Source organism: Rana temporaria, chromosome 13, assembly GCF_905171775.1.
Source record: "Rana temporaria chromosome 13, aRanTem1.1, whole genome shotgun sequence".
Lineage (NCBI taxonomy): Eukaryota > Metazoa > Chordata > Amphibia > Anura > Ranidae > Rana > Rana temporaria.
In genome coordinates this window covers 14,424,928-14,447,850 of record NC_053501.1, presented here as the reverse complement: position 1 = coordinate 14,447,850, position 22,923 = coordinate 14,424,928, and the positions used below count along the sequence as shown (strand labels likewise).

Below are 22,923 nucleotides of genomic sequence, written 5' to 3'. Positions count from 1 at the left end.
TTCCCAGCAGGGTTGCTGGCTGCAGTTATGTAAGTCGAGAGTGTCCGTTACACTCTTTCACACTGCCCAAAGCCAGAATTAACAATTACCTCTCCCCCCACACAGAGGGCTTGATCTGCTCCTCTTCCTCTCGCCCCTACCCCTCTGTGTCTGCCCGCAATTCAATCCCCGGCACTGTGCCTCAGAAAAGGAAAGTTGGGTCGTAAATTTGAAGTCCAGCAGCCTCATATACATCTGGATGAGAGGTGCTGATTGCCAAGGGGTGAGTGAGCTCACCATCCATCCCTGTCTGTGACTGAAGTCTCCCCCCTGCCTCTGAGTACACTAAGACAATTCAGAGTCCTCAGAGCACCCCTTACATCAGAGTTCTACACCAGAAGCCACAGTGTTCCCCCTTACATCAGAGGCCTCTCCGTACATCAAAGTTCTTAGTGTTCCCCCTTAAATCAGGGTTGCCAGAGCATTCCTTATGTTCGAGGCCCCAGAGTTCTCCCTTACATCAGAGTCTGCAGAGTCCCCCCTTACAGTGAAAGGGAACTCCGTGAGTTCAGATGTAAAAGGGGAACTCTGAGGACTCTGATGTAAAGGGGGACTCTCGTGATTAACTTCATTTGATTATAAATGTTATTTAATTGCAAAATATATGTATAGTTTATATCAGGGCTCAAAATTTCAAGTCCTGAGCTACTAGCCAGGCCTCAAGGTGTACTCGCCACCAGTTGCCCCGCCCAACCACTACCATGTCCCACCCCCTAATCCCGCCCCTAGACACGCCCTCATAAATCTCATAAAATGACACTTAAATGTTTTATGCAAAATTAAGTTATAAAAATAAATATTAACAACAACTTTATCCGTGCCCAAAAATGCAGCCTGCCGATGTCTACCAATACAGCATGTGTCCCCAGTGCAGCAAAATGTCCCCAATGCAGCAAAATGTCCCCATTTCGCAGCCAGAGTCCCCCCACAATTGCAGCCAGAGTCCCCCCACAATTGCAGCCTACCTGTGCTGGGTAGGAGAGGAGCAGGAGCTGCCGGCATCCTGGGATGGGTGATCTGTCTATCAAAGTGCCCGGACAAGGGGGAGGGGCTGTACATGACACGCGCGGCAGGGGAACACACACAGCTATTGAATTGAAAGCTGTAATGTTCCCCGCGCTCTGAACAACCAGATGGCAGCGCCGACTCTCCTCTCCTTGCTCGCCCCCCCTGCTCCCAGGCAGCCCACGCTCGCCAGCCCTCAAAATTTACTCGCAAAATGCGAGCAGGCGAGTGTAAATTTGGAGGGCTGGTTTATATTATAAAAAAGGATGCTGTGCGCCGCTAAAGTGTTCGGGTTTGAGAAAAGGTGGCAACCCTAGACAGTGGCCAGTAGGTAAAATGCATGTACATGCCGAAGCCTCTGCTGTAAAGTTACAGATTGCAAATAAAATACACCATGAAAAGTCGTATTACAACATAGTATCATCTTTATTGCAGGCACAAGTGATGATGTGTGCAGAGAATTAGTTCTTTGGGTTTACGATTTTCCCCATGAAGAGAGTACTTCTGGTTTCGTGGTCATAAATAAGAAATGAGAACGGATGATTCAGTCTAATCTGCACAGGAAGTCTCATCGGAACGGCCTCCATGACCGTGGCCCCAGCAGCCTCCGTCCCCTTCTCATCTACGTTGATCTTCGCTTTGTGAACCGCCTGCAGAGGAGAAAAAAAAAAAAAACAGATTTAAATACATTTTATACCACAATATGAAACATTTTTGTAAATTTAAACTTTAGATATACAAACCACCTTTTAATACAACTGTGTAATCCTTTAAGATTCGGTTCACATCTATGCAGGTTGCAGTTGATGCGTTTTTGGTGTATTTTGCATTGTCGACATATGTTTGATGCGTTATGCATTATTTTTTTTGGGGCTAATAGGAAAGTATGACAGTTCTGTTTGTGGCGCCCCCTTACTTTCAGTATGGGCACTATGCTAAAGTTAGATGGTCCGTGTTCATCCGATCCCCCCATAGGTGAGAGCGGAGAAAAGACAGGGCGGTCCCTGCACAGTGTGCGGAGACCACCCTGTCATCCGTCGGCTCAGCAGGGAGCAAGCGGAGGTTCACGGGGCGGATCATTACTGATACGCCCCGTGTGAAAGGGGCCTTAGCCTTAAAACACTAACTAACATTTAACCCTAGAATTTTACTCCTAACATTTAACCCAAGTCCTAAAATTTAACCATAAACCTAAAATGTAACCCTAAACCTTAACATGAAATCTAACATTTGCCCCTACCATTTAACGTGAACCCTAAAATGTAACCCTAACCCTAAAATGTTACCCAAACATTTAAACCAAACCCTAAAATTTAACCCTAGCCTTTAACCCTAAGGCCCCGTACACACGACCAAACATGTATGCTGAAACTGGTCCGCGGACCAGTTTCAGCAGACATGTTCGGTCGTGTGTAGGCGCGAGCGGGCAGATTTCCAGCAAACATTTGCCCGCCGGGCCTTTTCCCAGCAGACAAATATTCCTGGACGTGTTTTAAAACCGTCCGCTGGAATCCTGCCCGCTCGGACATGTACGGTCGTCAGTACAGACCTACCGTACATGTCCGAGCGCCCGCCGTCCCTCGCATGCATTGAATGAGTTTGACGCATGCGTGGAAGCATTTAAATGGCAGGCCCGCCCACGTCGCCGTGTCATCGCCGCGTCATCGTCGCAGCGACGACGCGGCCACGCCCCGCGTATTGTTTACGCGCGGACTTCTGTACGATGGTTAGTACAGCCATCGTACAGAAGCCCTCGGGCAGACATGTACGGTGAAAACGGTCCGACGGACCGGTTTCATCGTACATGTTTGCTCGTTAGTACCCGGCCTTACCCTAACATTTGACCCTAAAATTTTACCTAAACACTACAAATTAACCCCAACACTTCACCCCAAAAATAGCCCTTAGCACTGACCCTAAAATTTTACTCGAACCCTCAAATTTAACCTAAAACTTTAACCCTAGCCCTTAAGACTAACCCTAACAATTAACTCTAACCCTAAAATGTATTACTTACCCTTAAATTTTCTCCTAACCCTTAAAATTGAACCCTAACGTTTTACCTGAACACAAAAGTGTAACCCGAACCCTAACATTTAACCCTACACCTTTACACTAGCCCTTAACCCTAACATTTAAATCTAAAACATTTAACACAAACCGTACAATTTAACCCTAGAATTTAATCCTAGCCCTTAACCATTAACACTAATATTTAACCCTAACATTTAACCAGAACCCTAAAATGTAACCCAAACACTAAAATGCAATCCTAATATTTAACCTGAAACTTTAACCCTAGCCCTTAACCCTAATGCCGCGTACAGAATTTCCGACCGTGTGTAGGCTCCATCGGACATTTGCTGTCGGAATTTCCGACAACAACTGTTTGAGAGCTGGTTCTCAAATTTTCAGACAACAAAAGTTCTTGTTGGAATTTCCGATCGTGTGTAGCCAATTCCGACGCACAAAAATCCTATGCATGCTCGGAATCAATTTGACGCATGCTCGGAATCATTGAACTTAATTTTTCGCGACATCGTGAAACTTCCTATTTACCCCAGATCTCTCTATAAAGTGCACCTGTCATCCTTATTTCTATTACAGGGGGTTTTTACATTCTTTGTAAAAGGAATAAAAGTGATAAAAAAAAAACATTAAAGGCACAGTGTAAAAAGAAAATATATATAAAAAAGAAAAAAGTAACATACCCCGTGTGCAGAAGTGAACGCATACATAAGTAGCACACACAAATGTAAACGGTATTTGCACCACACATGTGAGGTATCACGGCGAACGTTAGAGTGAGAGCAATAATTCCAGCATTGGACCTCCTCTGCAACTCTAAAAACTGGTAACCTGTAGAAATTTTATAAAGGGTCGCCTATGGAGATTATTAATTACTGTAGCTTGTCACCATTCCGTAAGCGTGCGCAATCTTAAAGCGTGACATGTTTGGTATTTATTTACTCCGCGTAACATGCATTATATTGTATTTTTTCCCAAAAAATTGAGTTTGAAAAACTGCTGCGCAAATATCATGTGACATAAAAAATTGCCACTTTTGGCATTTTATTCCCTAGGGTCTCTGCTAAAAAATAAATAAATGTAATTTTCTAGCAAAAAATACCGTATTTGCCAGCATATAAGGCGTCTGGGCGTATAAGACGATCCCCTAATTTTCCAGCTAAAATGTTGGTTTTGGGATATACGAGCCGTATAAGATGACCCCTCACTGTGCCATTGCCTCACCTCACTGTGCCATTGCCTCACCTCACTGTGCCTCACCTCACTGTGCCATTACCTCACCTCACTGTGCCATTGCCTCACCTCACTGTGCCTCACCTCACTGTGCCATTGCCTCACCTCACTGTGCCTCACCTCACTGTGCCATTGCCTCACCTCACTGTGCCTCACCTCACTGTGCCATTACCTCACCTCACTGTGCCTCACCTCACTGTGCCATTGCCTCGCCTCACCTCACCGTGCCATTGCCTCGCCTCACCTCACCGTGCCATTGCCTCGCCTCGCCTCACCTCACCTCACCGTGCCATTGCCTCACCTCACCGTGCCATTGCCTCACCTCACATCGCCGATTTTCATTACTTTATGCCTGACAGAGTGGGTCAGACTGTGGGCGACCATTTTTTAAAAGCCGCGCCTCTTCCTCATGCTGTTCCGTGATAGGCGGAACACTCAGTTTCCTAGCAGAGGCTGAGGACAAGACAACGTCCGTGATAGGCGGATCACTGAGCCCATCACGGAACGGCACGAGGAGGAGGCGTGGCTTTTCAAAAATGGATGCCTGCAGTCTGCATTCGGCGTATAAGACGACCCCCGATTTTTGAGCCAAAGTTTTAAGTATAAAAGGTCGTCTTATACGCCAGCAAATACGGTACTAACATAACCCTGTTAAAAAGGGTGTCCATTTTCATCAGATCTCACCCATTCCGATCTGCCAGGACGGATGGCGACGTATCGCTACCCGTCTGATTTTAGCGGATCGGATGTCAGCGGACATGGTCACCGCTGACATCCGATGCTCCATAGACAAGCATGGAGCGTCCGTTCAGGTCCGCCGAATAAACTGACAGGCGGACCTGAACGGTCCGGCAGTGTGAAAGGGGCCTAAGATAACTTTAAAAAAAAAAAAAATAAAAATAAAAGACAAAATTCACCTGTGAAATTTTCAGGTCAGGAGCCCCAGTGATTCCAGAAAGATCTGCGCTGTTGGAAAACAAATCAACTATTCCCATTTTAGGTAGGACTTGTTTTAGGTCAACATCGCCAGCGACTGTAAACTTGGGGATGCTGAGATCCACAAGGCTGTGGGAAGATAAAAGAAACAAGAGGGGGGAATGATACCGAGACAAACAGTATTTGAAAAATAAGTGCAACAAAGTTTTTTATTTTTCAGGCTTTTTTTCTTTTATTTTCAATAGGTGATCCTGCCAGTTGCATACAACCCCCAATTCCATAAAGTTGGGCCGCTGTGTAAAATCTACATAAAAACAGAATGCAATAATTTGCAAATCTTATAAATCCAAATTTTGTTCACAATAGAAAATTAAGAAAATGGACCATTTATAAAACAAAACAAAGATATTTTTCTAAATTGAAATGCATAACATATTGTATACACGACTTAAACATAATAATAAAGGCTTACTTCAACCTATAATATATGAACAAAAGTTTTTTTTTTCAACAAAGAGAAATATCACTATTATATTATACGACATATATATATATGTAGCGCCTGGTTACTTCTAAGGTAACCGGTGCTATCGAAATTTAGGGGTAATCAGAGTGTAAGTGACTCCGATTCCAATTTGCAACCATTTGATTAGGGTCTCTGCGTCAGCTTGGCTGTGCTGTGGGCTCATTCTGGCGTGCAGGGGTGTTTTCCCACCCCGGTGCGGTAGGTGGCAGCAGTGGAGTTGAGGTTTGGGTGTTCTCTCCCAGCGACCAATCAGGAGGTTTGGGCCTCGCTGGGCATGCTGTGAGGGGGTACAACACCTGGGATGTATATATATCCTCTACACACTCAGGGCCGGATTTGCTCTCCCTGTCGCCCCAAGGCCAGGTTCCACAATGCACCCCCTCCCCGCCAACCGAACCCCCCCCCCAAATCAACGGAGAATGTGCGGCACAGTCAGTTCAGATATGTTTTGTTTGTTTTTTTACTTTTTTATCACTTTTTTATTTTTATTTATTTGTAGCTTGTCGCTTACTTTTTTAAATTTTTGTATAATTTTCTTATTATTTTTCTTATTATTTACTTTTTTATTTTATTAATTTAATTATTTTTTATCATTTTTTGTTCACTTAACTTTTTTGCTATCACACAGGAGAAAACTATTTTCTGTGTGATAGCAATTGGAGGTGACATGTTCTCTTTATTGACCCTGTCACCTCCAAAACAGGAGTCCTAGCACTGTGCTAGAACTCCTGTCACAGCTGAGATGGGAAGAGCATCGCCGCAATCACTTCTTAACGAACGAGCGGATTCCCCCATAACTTACCGCCCTCAACTGTATGTTCCGGGCGTCGGGGGACTCCATGCCACTGCCGCCCCTTGGAGCCCTGCCGCCCCAAGGCCTGGCCTCAGTGGCCTTGTGGGAAATCCGGGCCTGTACACACTGTAACTTTAACTGACTAGCCTGCCTGCTCTATCTACCTAGAAAAAAAATACACTCTCTCTCTCTAGGACTGATCTCTAACCAGCGCCGCAACACACTACACAAGGCCGCCCTGCAGACGGCCTTTTATAGTGTGAGGCGTGTACTAAAGCCCTGAGCCATAATTACGGCTCTCTGTACTGACGGCGCTGTGATTGGCCAAGCATGCGGGTCATAGTGCATGCTTGGCCAATCAACAGCCAGCAATGCCGCAGTGAAATATGGGCCGTGACGCGTCATTCGAATTTGGCCCGAACGGCTCGTAACGTTCGTCTTTCAACGAACGATCGAAAATACGATGTTCGAGTCGAACATGGGTTTGACTCGAACACGAAGCTCATCCCTAATGGACATATGCTGCAGCTTGTCTCTCAGCTTGTATCACAGAGGGTGATATCACAGAGGATAGAATAAGCCATATCAAACATCGGGACTTCCAGACCGCCGTGCTGCGGACATTAGGTTAGGGGTATAACCAGTGCTTTTCGAGCCATTCGGTCACGCCCCCCATTTGCAGGCATACTGATAATTGGCTCGGGATGCAAAGATTTTCCAGCGTGCTGGCCAGAAACAGTCCAAGCCCATAGACATTTTTTTGCTTTGTACTGACCTTGGCTTCTTGCACTCTGGTGATGCCTGCCCTCCACTGGCCTCTATGGCCCCTCTGCGCATTGCATGGAAGCGAGTATCCTTGATACTTCTCCTTGAAAGCACCGCTGTTTTTTTTTAATGTGGCCACCAGCAGACTCTGCTTTTCCACTTTGGCCTCCAAAGCCATTAACTCTGTCTTTTCTTGAAACTGTGCAGCCGGTCACTTGTAATTTTTTTATGCTTGAAGTCAAACATCAAGGTCGCCAGGACTTCTTCCTCCTTAGCGATTCTCGCAATCCTCGCACAAACCTTCTTTCTGTTGGTTGCCAGGCTTTCACCTTTATCTGGGCCATTTCCCAGGTCCTCAAACACTGGTATGAGAGGACCGGTACTCTGGCCATCTGGGGGATCCTCCCCTGGGTCTACCCCAGATTCCTGCATCCACTTTGGGTATGGGAAGTAATCAAGCTTCCAGGATCAGTAGGCCTCACTGAAGCTCAGGAGAGCAGCAGTAGTGCAGCCACCCCCTTTGCAGCTAGAACAGCTTCAACTCTTCTGGGAAGACTGTCCACAAGTTTTAGGAGTGTCTATGGAAATGTTTGACCATTCTTCCAGAAGTGCATTTGTGAGGTCAAGCACTGATGTTGGATGAGAAGGCCTGGCTTGCAGTCTCCATCTAATTCATCATAAAGGTGTTCTATTAGGTTGAAGTCAGGACTCTGTGCAGGCCAATCAAGTTCCTCCACCCCAGACTCACTCATCCATGTCTTTATGGACCTTTTAAGTGCACTGGTCCAAATCATTTGGTGGAGGGAGGATTATGGTGTGGGGTTGTTTTTCAGGGGTTGGCTAAAGGGAACTCTTAAGGCGTCAGCATACCAAGACATTTTGGACAATTTCACGCTCCCAACTTTGTTGTTCCAACACCAGTGCACAAAGCAAGGTCCATAAAGACATGGATGAGCGTGTTTTGGATTAAGGAACTTGACTGGCAAAGGGTATATTGAACCCTAACAGACTAAGATTGGGATGCCATTCAAGTTCATGTGGGTGTAAAGGCAGACGCCAAAAACTTTTGGTAATATAGTGTATATACCACTTTTGATTTTGCACATGGTCACACATTCAATGTAAGGACCCATGTCAGCAGGCGTTGGGCTTGCGTTAATGGCAAAGTTGACATCTGACCATCAGGGGCGCCATTAGGGGGGTACAGGCATTACACCTGTAAGGGGCCCGGCTATTTGCGGCTGGAGAGATGACACTTTCTTTAGCAGCAGCCTCCACCCCCCCGGTTCTCAGCAGGAGAGTGGAGAGATGAGATAGATGACAATTTCACCCCTTTCGGCACCCCCCCCCCCCTGCGGCGCTCGGCTCGAGAGAGGAGAAGAGAGATGAGACAGATGACTCGGCACCACACCCCCCCCCCCAGGTTCTAAGCGGCGCTCGGCTGGAGAGAGGAGTAGTGAGATTCTCTGGGTTCTCAATGTCGGCAGCACCCCCCCCCCGGCAACTGCCCCCCCCTGTTCCTGCAATTGCATTTTACAAGCAAACCGATAAGGTGTCCCACCTGCACCCAATTGCACTCCGATTGATCATGTTATGCATATGAGCTTGAATTTCCTAGAACTTTCATGGCAAAGGGTCATTTAACTATCCTGCAGGCTTTAGGGGGACCCATAGGCAGGGCCGGACTTACCATTGGCCTTGACTGGGCTCAAGCCCAGGGGCCCCACCCAATAGGGGGCCCCCTTTAAAAAAAAAAAAAAAAAAATTTTTTTTTTTTTTTTTTTTTTTTTTTTGGGGTCCGGAGGTCCCCAGGGCCCCGGACGGCAACCCCCCTTTTTTTTTTTTTTTTTTTTGTAAAAAAATGTTTTTTTTTATATATTTTTTATTTTTATATATATAATATTATATATATATATATTTTATTATTATTATTAAAGGGCCCAGGGGTCTCCAGGGCCCCGGGTGGCAACCCCCCTTTTTTTTATTTATTTTTTGTAAAAAAATGTTTTTTTTATATATTTTTTATTTTTATATATATAATATATATATATGTATATATATATATTTTATTATTATTATTATTAAAGGGCCCAGGGGTCTCCAGGGCCCCCGGATGGCAACCCACCTTTTTTATTTTTTCATAAAAAAAATTACATTTTTTTTTAATATATATATATATATATATATATATATATATATATTTTTTTTTATTAAAGGGCTCAGAGGTCCCCAGGGCCCCATGTGGCAACCCCCCCTTTTTTATTTTTTTTATAAATGTTTATTTTTTTATTTTTGTTTATTTTTTTATTTTTTATTAAAAGGCCCAGAGGTTCCCAGGGGCCCAGAGGTCCCCAGGGCCCCCGGGTTTGGCAACCTCCCTTTTTTTTATGTATTTTTTATAAATGTTTTTTTTTTTTATTATTAAAGGGCCCAGAGGTTTATTTTTTCTTTTTATTAAAAGGCCCAGAGGTCCCCAGGGCCCCGGATGGCTACATATATTTATATATATTTGTTTTCTTCTTTATTTCTTCTTTTTTTTGTAAAGGCCCCCCCGCTTCTCAATTTGCGGCAGCCCCCACGCTTCTCAATTTCAGGCGGCAGCACCCCCACCCCCCCTAGGTTCTCTGCTTCAGGGGGCCCATGCCTTAAGCTGTGCAAGGGGCCCCAAAATTCCTGATGGCGGCCCTGCGCATACCTCCCAACACGCACGGATTCTGCAGGACTTTCCCGCACAGACAGCTTCTTCCCGCAGTCCCGCAAAAGGGTTAATTTTCCCGCACTGCAAGAGGAGGCAGCACGGAAGCAGGAGGAACCGGAGTGGTGTGTGGAGGACTGTGGCTGCTGAAGGGAAGATAGCCGAGAGCCAGGCTAATGACAGTCTGTGGCCCCGGCTGTTGGCACAGGTGAGAGGCACTCCCCCCCTCAACAACTGCAAAATCCCCCCCCGCTCAACAACTTCAATTCGCCCCCCCCCGCTCAACAACTTCGATCCCCCCCAATTTTCGGCTCCAGGGGGCCCCTTCAACACTCAAGCCCGTGTGCGCACAGGGTGTGCCAGGTGTGCCCAGGCACACCCTAATCACCCTGTGCAGCACAGATTTCCCCTACTGCCCTGGCTCCCATCGATATGTAATTTACAGGCCCCTTCCCTTTCTGAATGAACATTGTGAGTGATCAGTAGTGTGTGTTTGGGCTTTGGGGTGCACACCCTAATGCAATAGGCTGCACACACCTATGGGGGGGACCGGACTGTGGTCAATGGGAGTACAAAATGACCATCAGTTCTCCATCATTGGATTTAATGGAGGAAATGGTGCCCAATGTTTGGTATCAATGGAAGAATAGAGCCCCATTGATGGTGTCAGTAGGGGGAAGACACCCCTTCATTGGTGTCAGTTGGTGAAATAATGCCCCAAGAGCCAGATAAAGGCAAGCAAAGGTCCACATCCCACCCCCCGGGCAGCAGTTTGGAGACCACTGTCCTAGACAATTGTGATATCAAAATACAAATGCCAATCAATAGCACCCATGTGTGGGTGTGGTCAATGGTAGACAAGATGTCTACTAAGCATAATTTTAAAGAAAAAGTGCCCTTACTCTCTGTGACATTGACTTTTATATTTCCACAATATGTCTTCTTGATGTGATTCTACTTCCTTCATTTTGCCTTCTTTGGGTAGGATGAATAAGGCGGAAGCGTTCCCTTTGTAAGGCACAGATATAACGGTGGCTTCGTCCAATTCTGCTACCTTGTAAAAACCAGTCTGGGACATGAAAGGCACCTTCACCGTAAGATCCTTATTCACATGAAAATCTCCTTCTTTGGTATATTTCTCATCAAAAGGTTTTTCCCACTTCCCTAAGAATAAATGATCAAAAAAAACAAACAAAAAAAAAAAAACGTTAAAGTGGTTCTAATGTTTTTTTTTGTATTAAAATACCAAACTTCTCTATACTTACAAGACATGTACAATTTGTTTTGTTACGAATTCATTTTTCGTTGTACGACAAATTCATTAATTCGGAAATATTATAATTATCGAAAACCCGTTTAAAGATTTTTTCGGTAAATTGGAAAATTTGTAAAGTAGAAAATTTGTAAATTGGAAAATTTGTAAATTGGAAAATTTGTAAATTAGAAAATTTGTAAATTGGAAAATTTGTAAATTAGAAAATTTGTAAATTGAAAAATTTGTAAATTGGAAAATTGGAAAATTCGGAAATCCAAAAATAAGAATGAAATTCCGAAAATTCAAAAGAACGGAAATCCAAAAATTTGAATGAAACTTCGAGCAAAAACAGAAAGATTTGAAAATCCAAAATAATAATTAACTAACTATTTAATAATAAAAACTATTACTAATTTATTCGAAGTTCTGAATTATCCAAAATAACAAGTTTTTATTATTATTATTAATTTGTTACGTTCCAGTCATTTAGATGCGCAATTTGTTTTTTCGGATGATTCGTAACTTCGGATAAATTCGTGTTCGTTACATTCACTAACAGACACATTTTAAAGGAAATTCCAATACCTATAATTTAATAGTTATTTATTATTAGTTATTTTTGGAACTTTTGAATTTACAAATACTCCATCTAAACTAAAGGAACATATCAAATTAACATTTTTCCGAAGTTACAAATTTATTCGAAAAAAAGAATTTCGATCGCAACGAGTGACTTGAAAAAAAAACACAAATTCAACTAAAACTAAAATAAATATTTTCGCAGTGCAGATGTCTAATACTTACCTGCTCTGTGTAATGGTTTTGCACAGAGCAGCTCAGAGCATCCTCCTCTTCTGGGCCCCCCAACGATGTTCCAGCGCTGATGCACTTTGACCGACAATTGCTTGGTCATACAACGCTGCACCCAAATTAAATTTTTATAATTTTTTTTCACACAAATAGAGCTTTCTTTTGGAGGTATTTAACCACTTGAGACCTGCGCTATTGACCACCCTCTGGGGGGCGCGCAGCGGGTAAACACTGTCCCGGCACATCGCTGGGAAGTCGATGCGTGTACCTGGCGGCCGCGATGTCCGCCGGGTACACGCGATCGTCGGGAACACAGCAGGGACGTGGAGCTCTGTGTGTGATGATGGGGTGTAAACACAGAGCTCCACGTGCAGTCAGAGGAGAGGAGACCGATCTGTGTCCCTTGTACATAGGGACACAGCATCAGTCACCTCCCCCAGTCACCCCCCTCCCCCCACACAGTTAGAACACACCTAGGATACACATTTAACCCCTTCCTCACCCCCTAGTGTTAACCCCTTCCCTGCCAGTCACATTTATACAGTAATTCGTGCATTTTCATAGCACTGATCGCTGTATAAATGTGAATGGTCCCAAATTTGTGTCAAAAGTGTCCGATACGTCTGCCGCAATATCGCAGTCCCAATAAAAATCGCAGATCGCCGCCATTACTAGTAAAAAAAAAAATAATAAAAAAAAATCATAATTCTGTCCCCTATTTTGTAGGCGCTATAACTTTTGCGCAAACCAGTCGCTTATTGCGTTTTTTTTTTTTTTACAAAAATACGTCGAAAAATACGTATCGGAGAAAAAAATAGTTTTTTTTAAAAAAAAATTGGGATATTTATTATAGCAACAAGTAAAAAATATATATTTTTTTTTTAAATTGTCGCTCTTTTTTTGTTTATAGCGCAAAAAAAAACGCAGAGGTGATCAAATACCACCAAAATAAAGCTCTATTTGTGGGGAAAAAAAGATGTCAATTTTGTTTGGGAGCCACGTCGCACGACCGCGCAAATGTCAGTTAAAGCGACGCAGTGCCGGAAGCTGAAATTTCGCCTGGGCACGAAGGGGGTTTATGTGCCCAGTAAGCAAGTGGTTAATCACCACTGGGAGTATTTTTTGCTAAACAAACCAAAAAAGATGGAAAAAATTAAAATAAATCATGTTTTATATTTTGTTATAACATTTAGCAAACAGGTAATTTTTCTCCTTCATTGATATGCGTTGATAAAGCAGCACTGATAGGCACAGATAAGGCGGCACTGATGGGGCCAGATAAGGTGGCACTGATGGGCCCTGCTGGGTGGCACTGATGGGCACTGATCGGTGTTACTGATAGGTAACGCTGATAGATGGCACTGATGGGCAGAACTGTTGATGGGCACTGATTGGTGACATTCATCGGTGGCATTTTGGGCAGTGCTAGGTGGCGCTGCTGGGCACTGGTATGCGGGACTGACAAGTGGCACAAGTGGGCACAGATGAGCTGGCGGCAGCTCTCCCTCATTGGGACCGATGTCCCTCTGTCCTCTTTATTTTTTCTCCTCAAAAATTGCCAATTACCGGCTCTGTTTACATTACATGATCAGCTGTCATTGGAGGGCCAGGTCACACCCTAGAATCGCAGTTCAGATAAGTTTCAGGTGCTTTTCTGCATGCACATTTTTGATGCGTTTTTGATGTAGTCCAGTGCATTTTTCCTCCCTTTTTTTCTTAACCCATGAGGCCAGTTCACACCACATGCAGTCCAGTGCATTTTTTTCTGCATCAAAAACGCATGGAAAGTAGGTTATGTTGTTTTTTATTGGCATAGTTCCCACCAGTGCTTGCAGCTCCAGAAACAAAAAGTAGAACATGCTGCATTTTTCCTGCACTGGACTGTACTGGAATGCTGTACAAAGCACCAAAAATGCACCAAAACGGTTAAAAGGTTAAAAGCCATCCTGAATAATATCATTTACATCTATTTAATCACTTGCTAACCGCCCACAGTACATTTACTGCGGGCAGCTGGCACGGGCAGGCTAAATCACATACATGTATGTGATTCAGCCTGATTCAGGTTTAGGGCTTGCCCTGGGGGGGGGGGGGCCACACGCCACTCCGGTGACCGCTGTGTCCACTGGACACAGCAGATTGTGGATCCCGATACACAGCGGCTGTGTAATCACCTGATCACAATGTAAACACATGAATAAATTTCATTCATAACAGCTGTATTTTTTTTTGTAGACTGATGCTGTGATTGGCCAACCGCTATCACATGGTACCTGGGCCAATTACAGCACCCTGTACCATGTGATTAGCTGTAGCCAATCACAGATCACTAGCAATTGAAAAAAAAAATTGCAACTTCATAGAACTCGCCATGCCTCCTACTAAATGCCTCAGACAGTTTACAATAAAAAAAAAAAAAAAAGGGGGGTCATTTGAAGGGTATTTGTACTGCCCGTTTATTTTATTTTTTTAGGGGCCTCAAGAAATGAAATCGGCTGTCAGTACATCTTGATCAACCAATTTTCAAATATATCCCATTTCACACAAACCAATTAATATACACTTATTGGTATCTTTTTTTTTTTTTTTTACCAAAGACATGTAGCAGAATACATTTTAGCCTAAATTTATGGAGAAATTTGAATGTATTGGATATGTTTTATAACAGAAACTAGTTTTTTTTTGTTATATACCGTATATAGACCCCAACTATACTTGGCACACGTATAGCTCCACTCTTCCTCTACAAGTGTGCAAAGTTTGTTGTCCAGGGGACCTACGGCCGGGGAGCACCAATTTTTCAAATTCGGGCACCCCTTCCATAGACTCCTATGTTAAATGGTAATTTCTCCGGTAATTTTGGGGACCCGGTAATGGCCAGCCGTAGGTCCCCTGGACATGAAACTTGTCACACATGTAACCCCTGTTCTCCTCTATAAGTGTGCAAAGTTTTCTGTCTGAGGAACCTACGGCCGTGGAGCAGCGAATTTTCAAATCCGGGCACCCCTTCTATATACTCCCACGTTAAACGTAAGTCTAGTCATGGACACAGTGGGGCAGATTCACATACAAATGGACAGGCGTAGCTTTTTAGAGATACGCTACGCCGCCGTATCTTACCTGACTTTAAGTCAAATCCAGGACGAATTCGCGCCGTAAGTTACGGCGGCGTAGTGTATTTCTGGCGGCGGAATTCAAATTGGCGGGTAGGGGGCGTGATTCATTTAAATGAAGCGCGTCCCCGTGCCGATCTAACTGTGCATACTCCGTTTCGAAATTTGCCTCCGTGCTTTCCGCGAAATGACGTCGCAACAACGTAATTTTTAGACGTGACTTACGTCCATCCCTATTCACGGACGACTTACGCAAAAAAGAAAAAAATTCAAATTTCGACGCGGGAACGACGCCCATACTTTAACATGGCAAGTCTATCTATACGCCGCAAAATAGCAGCTTTAACTATACGCCGGAAAAAGCCGACTAGAGACGACGTAAGAGAATGCGACGGCCGCGCGTACGTTCGTGGATCGTCGGAAAAAGCGAATTTGCATACCCGACGTGGAAAACTACGCGAACGCCACCCAGCGAATGCCGAAGTATTGCATCTAAGATCTGAAGGTGTACGAAGCCGTACGCCTGTCGGATCTTACCCAGATGCCATTGTATCTTTGTTTGAGGATTCAAACTAAAGATACGACGCGGGAAATTTGAAAGTACGCCGGCGTATCAGTAGATACGCCGGCGTACTTCGTCTGTGAATCTGCCCCAGTGAGGCATGGGCACAGTGAGGCATGGGCACAGTGAGGCATGCACATGGACACAATGAGGCATGCAGATGGTCACCCTAGGCTTATACTTGAGTCAATACGTTTTGCCATTTTTTTGTGGTAAAATTAGGTGCCTCGGCTTATATTCGGTCGGGAGTATATTATACGGTATATACATTTTTTTATACAAAAAATTCCACTGGTAATCAAATACCACCAAAAGACAGCTCTATTTGAGTGGTTAAAGGAACTTAATGCTGAATAGAAAAAATAAATAAATGACCTGGTCATGAAGGAGTAAAACCTTCCGGAGCTGAAGTGGGTAATTTTAAAGATATAACTTACCGTATTTATCGGCGTATACCGCACACTTTTTTGCCCTGATAATCAGGCCAAAATCGTGGGTGTGCGATATACGCCGATACCCGCTTTCCCGCGCCGAGTTTGAATACTGCGCCGACATATACCGAGCGCAGTACAGTCGTGTATAGTCGGGCAGTCTCGGCTCCTCTCGCGCTGACGTCCTGGACGTACAGGACGTCAGCGCGAGAGTAGCCAAGCCTGCCCGACTATACACGAGTGTACTGCGCTCTGTACATGTCGGCGCAGTATTCAAACTCGGCGCGGGAAACGAGCGGGGAGGACGCGAGGACACCGGACCCGACGAAGAGGACATCCAAAGCCGGACCCGACGAGGCCGCCGATGGACGCCACGCAAGACACCAAAACTGTAAGTACAAAAAATCTTTTTTCCACACGAATTCGGGGCAACTTTAGGGGTGCGCGCTATACGCGGGAGCGCGCTATACCCCAATAAATACGGTATTGACTTACCTCTGAAATAAATGAAGTTAACATAAATTAAAGCTGCTTGCTTGTCTACATTGCTCAGAACATCAACGATCTTGCCGTGTGTGTTTTTCTCAACGTAGTCGTTGATTTGTTTCTTGGCTCCTTCGTTTTCCTCAAAGTTTACAGTGAAGGCTTCGGACCCGAGGTTTTTAGCTTTGCCGAGAAAGTCATCTTTGATTTTCCATGCTTGGCTCACAAAAAGGCCATTTCCGCTATCGAGATGCAGCTCTCTCTTATCATCATTTAACATTTCCTGAAGATTGCGGAAGCCATCATCGATATCTTTTTTGGGAGTCTCAGACACGTTAAAGCCCATGCCTTCTACGATCTGGTCATTGGTCCTGCCCTCTGCACCGAGGGACAGGAAGCCCAATGATATAGATATACTTACTGGGGAAAAGACAACATTCTCTTCTGGATGGTCAGCGACTACCTTGCTAAAGAGGTCAAATGCAAATTTTTTATTGCCAACTTTTATTTTGTCGACGGACAAAATTTTATCGGCGTGGCTATGGTGCTCGTTGTCATGGTGGTGGTCGTGGTCATGGTGATCTCCTTTCTTCTCATGGTCATGATTGTGATCCTGTTTCTTCCCCTCGTGGTCGGCAAAGACCACCAAACACAGCAGAGCCACACTGAAACCGAGGTTCAATAGGACCCTCATTTTCCTGAAAAAAATAAATAAAAATAAATTGAAGACCTTAATTATAATAGTTACTGGCTCACAGTCTCAACTCTAATTCATCCCAAAGCTATTCTATCAGGTTGAGGTCAGGACTATGCGCAGGCCAGTCAAGTTCCTCCATAAATGTCCGGAGGTGGCCGGCAGTGTTAATTTTGGCAGCAAATTTTGATTTAGTTTTAGTCTTATGCCGTGTACACATGACCGTTTTGTGCGATGTAAAAAATTTCATTTTTTTTTATGTCATTAAAAACGATCATGTGTGGGCTCCAGAGCATTTTTCGCGACGTAAAAAATGTGTCGTGTGTGGGCTTTAACCACTTAAGGACCGCCTCCTGCACATATACGGCGGCAGAATGTCACGGCTGGGCACATGCATGTACAGGTACGTGCTGTGCTATTGTCTAGCCGTGGGTCGCGGGCTCGACCGGGACCGCGGACCCGATCGCCACTGGAGTCCCGCGATTGGTCCCCAGAGCTGAAGAACGGGGAGAGCTGTATGTAAACACAGCTTCCCCGTTCTTCACTGTGGCAGCGGCATCGATCGTGTGATCCCTTTTATAGGGATTCACAATCAATGACATCACACCTACAGCCACACCCCCCTACAGTTGTAAACACACATGAGGTCACACATAACCCCTTCAGCGCCCCCTTGTGGTTAACTCCCAAACTGCAATTGTCCTTTTCACAGTAAACAATGCATTTTAAATGCATTTTTTGCTGTGAAAATGACAATGGTCCCAAAAATGTGTCAAAATTGTCCGAAGTGTCCGCCATAATGTCGCAGTCACGAAAAAAAATCGCTGATCGCCGCCATTAGTAGTAAAAAAAATATATATTTATTAAAAATGCGATAAAACTATCCCCTATTTTGTAAACGCTATACATTTTGCGCAAACCAACCGATAAACGCTTATTGCGATTTGTTTTTTTTACCAAAAATAGGTAGAAGAATACGTATCGGCCTAAACTGAGGGAAAAAAATGTTTTTTTATATAGTTTTGGGGGATATTTATTATAGCAAAAAGTAAAAAATATTGCATTTTTTTCAAAATTGTCGCTCTATTTTTGTTTATAGCGCAAAAAAAAAAAAACCCACGGAGGTGATCAAATACCACCAAAGGAAAGCTCTATTTGTGGGGAAAAAAGGACGCCAATTTTGTTTGGGAGCCACGTCGCACGACCGCGCAATTGTCTGTTAAATCGACGCAGCGCCGAATTCTCAAAACCTGGCCGGGTCCTTTAGCTGCATTTTGGTCCGGGTCTTAAGTGGTTAACGACGTGAAAAAAACGTGCATGCTCAGAAGCAAGTTATGAGACGGGAGCGCTTGTTCTGGTAAAACTACAGTTTGTAATGGAGATAGCACATTCATCACGCTGTAACAGACTGAAAAGCGCGAATCGTCTCTCACCAAAGTTTTACGAACACAAAATCAGCAAAAACAGCGCCAAGGGTGGCGCCATCCGAATGGTACTTCCCCTTTATAGTGCCGTCGTACGTGTTGTACGTCACCGCGCTTTGCTAGGGCATTTTTTTTTCACGATCGTGTGTAGGCAAGGCCGGCTTAACAATAATCGGGTTAAAAAACAACATTGTTTTTTCTAGACCATTAAAAACGGTCGTGTGTACGCAGCATTAGTCTTAGGACTTAAATGGCATTTTAGTTTAATCCCATTTTAGTCTTCTGCAATTTTAGTCGTATTTAGTCTACTGAATCTCCAGGACATTTTAGTCGACTAAAATTTCCAGTATATTTTAGTCGACTAAAACTCATTTTAGTCATCTAAAATCTAATAGGTGTAATTAAATTGTAATGCATTTGGACATTGTAGAAAAATGTTAACTAACTCATTATATACTGCTGGAGTGAAAAATCTAATACACAGGTGTCAAACACAAGGCCCGCGGGAGGAATCCGGCCCTCCAGGCCATTTTATGTGGCCTTCGCACCTCTCCTGCAGCTGCAGGAGAGCTCCAGCCCTCCTCTGGTCCTCCTTCAGACCCCTACTTTGTGCTTTCAAACAATGCATCCAGATTGTTCCCAGCAGCAGCATAAGGAAAGGGGGGTGCACTGTGATGTAAGTGAGAGTGGGGAACTCAACTTCTGATGGTGGGGGGCTCTTGACATCTAATGTAAGGGGAGGGAATGCGCTGGACATCTAATCTTACAGATACAACCGGCCCTTTTGAGAACAATCATAATGCTGATGCGGCCCACAATGAAATTGAGTTTGACACCCCTTATCTAATATATTATTACTTATGGTATTGAGGTAAAAAACATGTACTACAGACCAGTGTTAATTTTGAAGTCAAATTTCAATTTAGATTTATAGCCAGATTCAGGTAAAGTTACGACGGCGTATCAGTAGATACGCCGTCGTAACTCTGAATCCACGCCGTCGTATATTTAAGCGTATGCTCAAACTGAGATACGCTTAAATATTGCTAAGATACGACCGGCGTAAGTCCCCTACGCCGTCGGATCTTAGCTGTCTATTTACACGCCTATTCACGAACGTACGCACGGCCGTCACAGTAAAGATACGCCGTTTACGTAAGGCGTTTTCAGGCGTAAAGATAAACCACCAAAAAGATGGCGCAGCCAATGTTAAGTATGGACGTCGGACAGCCGTCAAATTTTTCACGTTTTACGTAGTTTGCGTAACTCGTCCATGAATGGGGCTGGGCGTAAGTTACGTTCACGTCGAAAGCATTGACTTTTTGCGACGTGATTTGGAGCATGTGCACTGGGATACGTCCACGGACGGCGCATGTGCCGTTCGTTCAAAGCGTCATTTACGTGAGGTCACGAATAATTTCCATAAAACACGCCCACCTTTTCCACATTTGAATTAGGCGGGCTTACGCCGGCCAATTTACGCTAGGCCGCCGCAACTTAAGGAGCAAGTGCTTTGTGAATACTGCACTTGCCTCTCTAACTTGGGGCGGCGTAACGTAAATAACATACGTTACGCCCGCACAAAGTTAAGCCGCCGTACGTTAATCTACCTAATTTTGTATATTCTGAGGCTGGGTGCTGTCCCATCTGCCCCTTCTGCCCCAGGCAATGGCCTATAAGGACCAATATGATAAAAAAATAAAAACATCCTTCGATATTTGCTGTAAATCAGCTTTTTTTTTTTTTTTTTTAAAGAATCTGAATGATTATCAAATCATGCATACTCACTACAGAGTCCTGAGATCCTCCGAGAGAATATCAAAAATCGAATGGACTGACTGACCACTTATATAGAACAGCATGTGCCCACACTTTGGTGCGAGCCAAGATCTCTCTAACCATTAACCGGGGTAATCTCACCATTGGGTTCACATCTGGGAGAGCAAATATTGGCTGATTACAAATTACAATCTATTTGCCTGCATCATGTGCCCAAGGATGATTTTCCTGGACTCATCACTTTAGAACAGTCTTTCTCAACCTCGTTACCCCAGAGGAGAGGAGCACTTAAAATTAAATTCAGGTCTTGGGGAACCCCCGCTAAAACCAGTCAGAGGTAAAATACCCCTCACGTTGGTGGCTAGTGGAAGGAATGTCCCTGACATTGGTGAACAGAATGCCACCCTTACACACAACTAAAAAGATTATTGGCATCATGCATCTGACTCAGCTAAGTGGCATCAGCCCTGGTACTTTGCAGGCACCATCAAATGGTACACAGCTCAATAACCCTTAGGCCCCATACACACGAGAGGATTTATCCGCAGATACGGTCCAGCGGACCGTTTCCACGGATAAATCCTCTCAAAGAAATCCGCTGATTTCGATGGGATGGAGTGTACACACCATCCCATTGAAATCCGCGCGGAAATCCTCTGCCGATGACGTGTCGCGCCGTCGCCGCGATTATGACGCGGCGACGGGCGCGACGCTGTCATATAAGGAATTCCACGCATGCGTCAAATCATTACGACGCGTGCGGGGAATCCCTTTGGACGGATGGATCCGGTAAGTCTGTACAGACGAGCGGATCCATCCGTTGGGATGGATTCCAGCAGATGGATTCGTTGTGCAGCACAACAAATATTCGATCTGCTGGAATCCATCCCAGAGGAGATTTCTCCGCGGAAAGAGATCCGCTGGCGTGTACACACCATAGAATCTATCCGCAGAAACCCATTTGCTGGGATTTATCTGCGGATGGATTCTATCGTGTGTATGGGGCCTAAGAAAACTCTAGAGCAGTGATGGGGACCTTGGCACCCCATATGTTTTGGAACTACATTTCCCATGATGCTCATGCACTCTGCAGTGTAGGTGAGCATCATGAGAAATGTAGTTCCAAAACTTCTGGGGTGTCAAGGTTCCACATCACTGCGCTAGAGGAACTCTGGCTGACAACAGTTTCCTTAGGCCTGTTTCACACAGGCTTCAGCTTGTATAGGAACAGTGTGAACAGCAAGCTTTGACTAAGCATTTGCAGTGCTCTCCACAAGCTTTGTTGAAGCTTTTAAAGTAACATTCAGCTTCAGTTTGTAAATGCTGAACACAGATCTTAATGGGAGTGCTGCTTGCCACATTAAACAAGCTGCTGGCAGGCTTCAGCAGGCTTTCAGCAATCTTCAAGAAGTTCTGAAGCCTGCCAGCAGCAAAAGCACAAAATCAGCAAAAGCAGCGCCAAGGGTGCCCTTCCCCTTTATTGGATTGGATTGGAATAAATACTTATAGAGCGCCGAATGCGAGTTGTGAAACTTGCGTCTAAGCGCTTACCAACAAGCTGGGGGTATCCAGTTCCCAAGAGCAAAAGAAGAAACTAGGACATCTAAGTAAAAGAGGGGAACAGACAAGAAATAAACAGAAATATAAAAAGAAGGGGGGGGTGTCAGGGCACAAAAAGCCTATCCCTACTCCCTGACCATGGACCGCAGCCTGGGATTAAGGCAGCGTCCTGCTAAGGGCTTGGAAGGCCAAGTCTCTATCTGTAGGCTTGTGAAAAAAGAAGTGTTTTCAAGCCCTTACGGAAGGCCATCAAGGAGGAGGATGCTCGGAGCTGATGAGGGAGTTGGTTCCAAAGAGAGTTCCCCAGTGTTTTATAGTGCCGTTGTACGTGTTGTACGTCACCACGCTTTGCCAGAGCATTTTTTTTTCACGATCGTGTGTAGGCAAGGCTGTTTTAATGATCGGGTTGAAAAAAAACGTTGTTTTTTCTAGACCCTTAAAAACTTCATTTTTTACAACCCTAAAAACTGTTGTGTGTACGCGGCATTACGGTAAAAATGCTGCGTCTGTGCCGATGAGTTTTTGTGTGTTGTGCCACTCATATGATTGAATCAGTTATGACAGATGCTTCCCCTGTATGCGCCATCTCCTCTGTCCCTCCTCCCATCCGCTGCCAGGGGTCTGAGGCTTTCTGCTCAGTTCTCTCCAACCCATTGGGATGTAATTTACATCCTTAGGGTAATACCCTGGCAGCGGTGGTTTTTGTTTTCTTTTTTTATTCTCAATTTGTCCCGTCATTTCCACCATGAGAATGTTCGTTGTTTTGGAGAGGTGGGTGCTTTCTTTTTGCCC

The 22,923-nt window shown here is 44.5% G+C and overlaps 1 protein-coding gene across 1 annotated transcript; it reads right to left on the bottom strand.

The window, feature by feature from the left end:
- Positions 1-1,446: 1,446 nt before the first annotated feature.
- On the bottom strand, positions 1,447-20,685 carry LOC120920283 (alpha-1-antitrypsin-like). Its single transcript, XM_040332271.1, has 5 exons — positions 20,581-20,685; positions 16,687-17,372; positions 10,923-11,184; positions 5,223-5,370; positions 1,447-1,694 (listed from the first exon to the last, which is right to left on the bottom strand). The coding sequence occupies exons 2-5, from the start codon at positions 17,366-17,368 to the stop codon at positions 1,506-1,508; spliced, it is 1,281 nt and encodes a 426-aa protein (XP_040188205.1). The 5' UTR covers positions 17,369-17,372; positions 20,581-20,685; the 3' UTR covers positions 1,447-1,505.
- Positions 20,686-22,923: the final 2,238 nt, after the last annotated feature.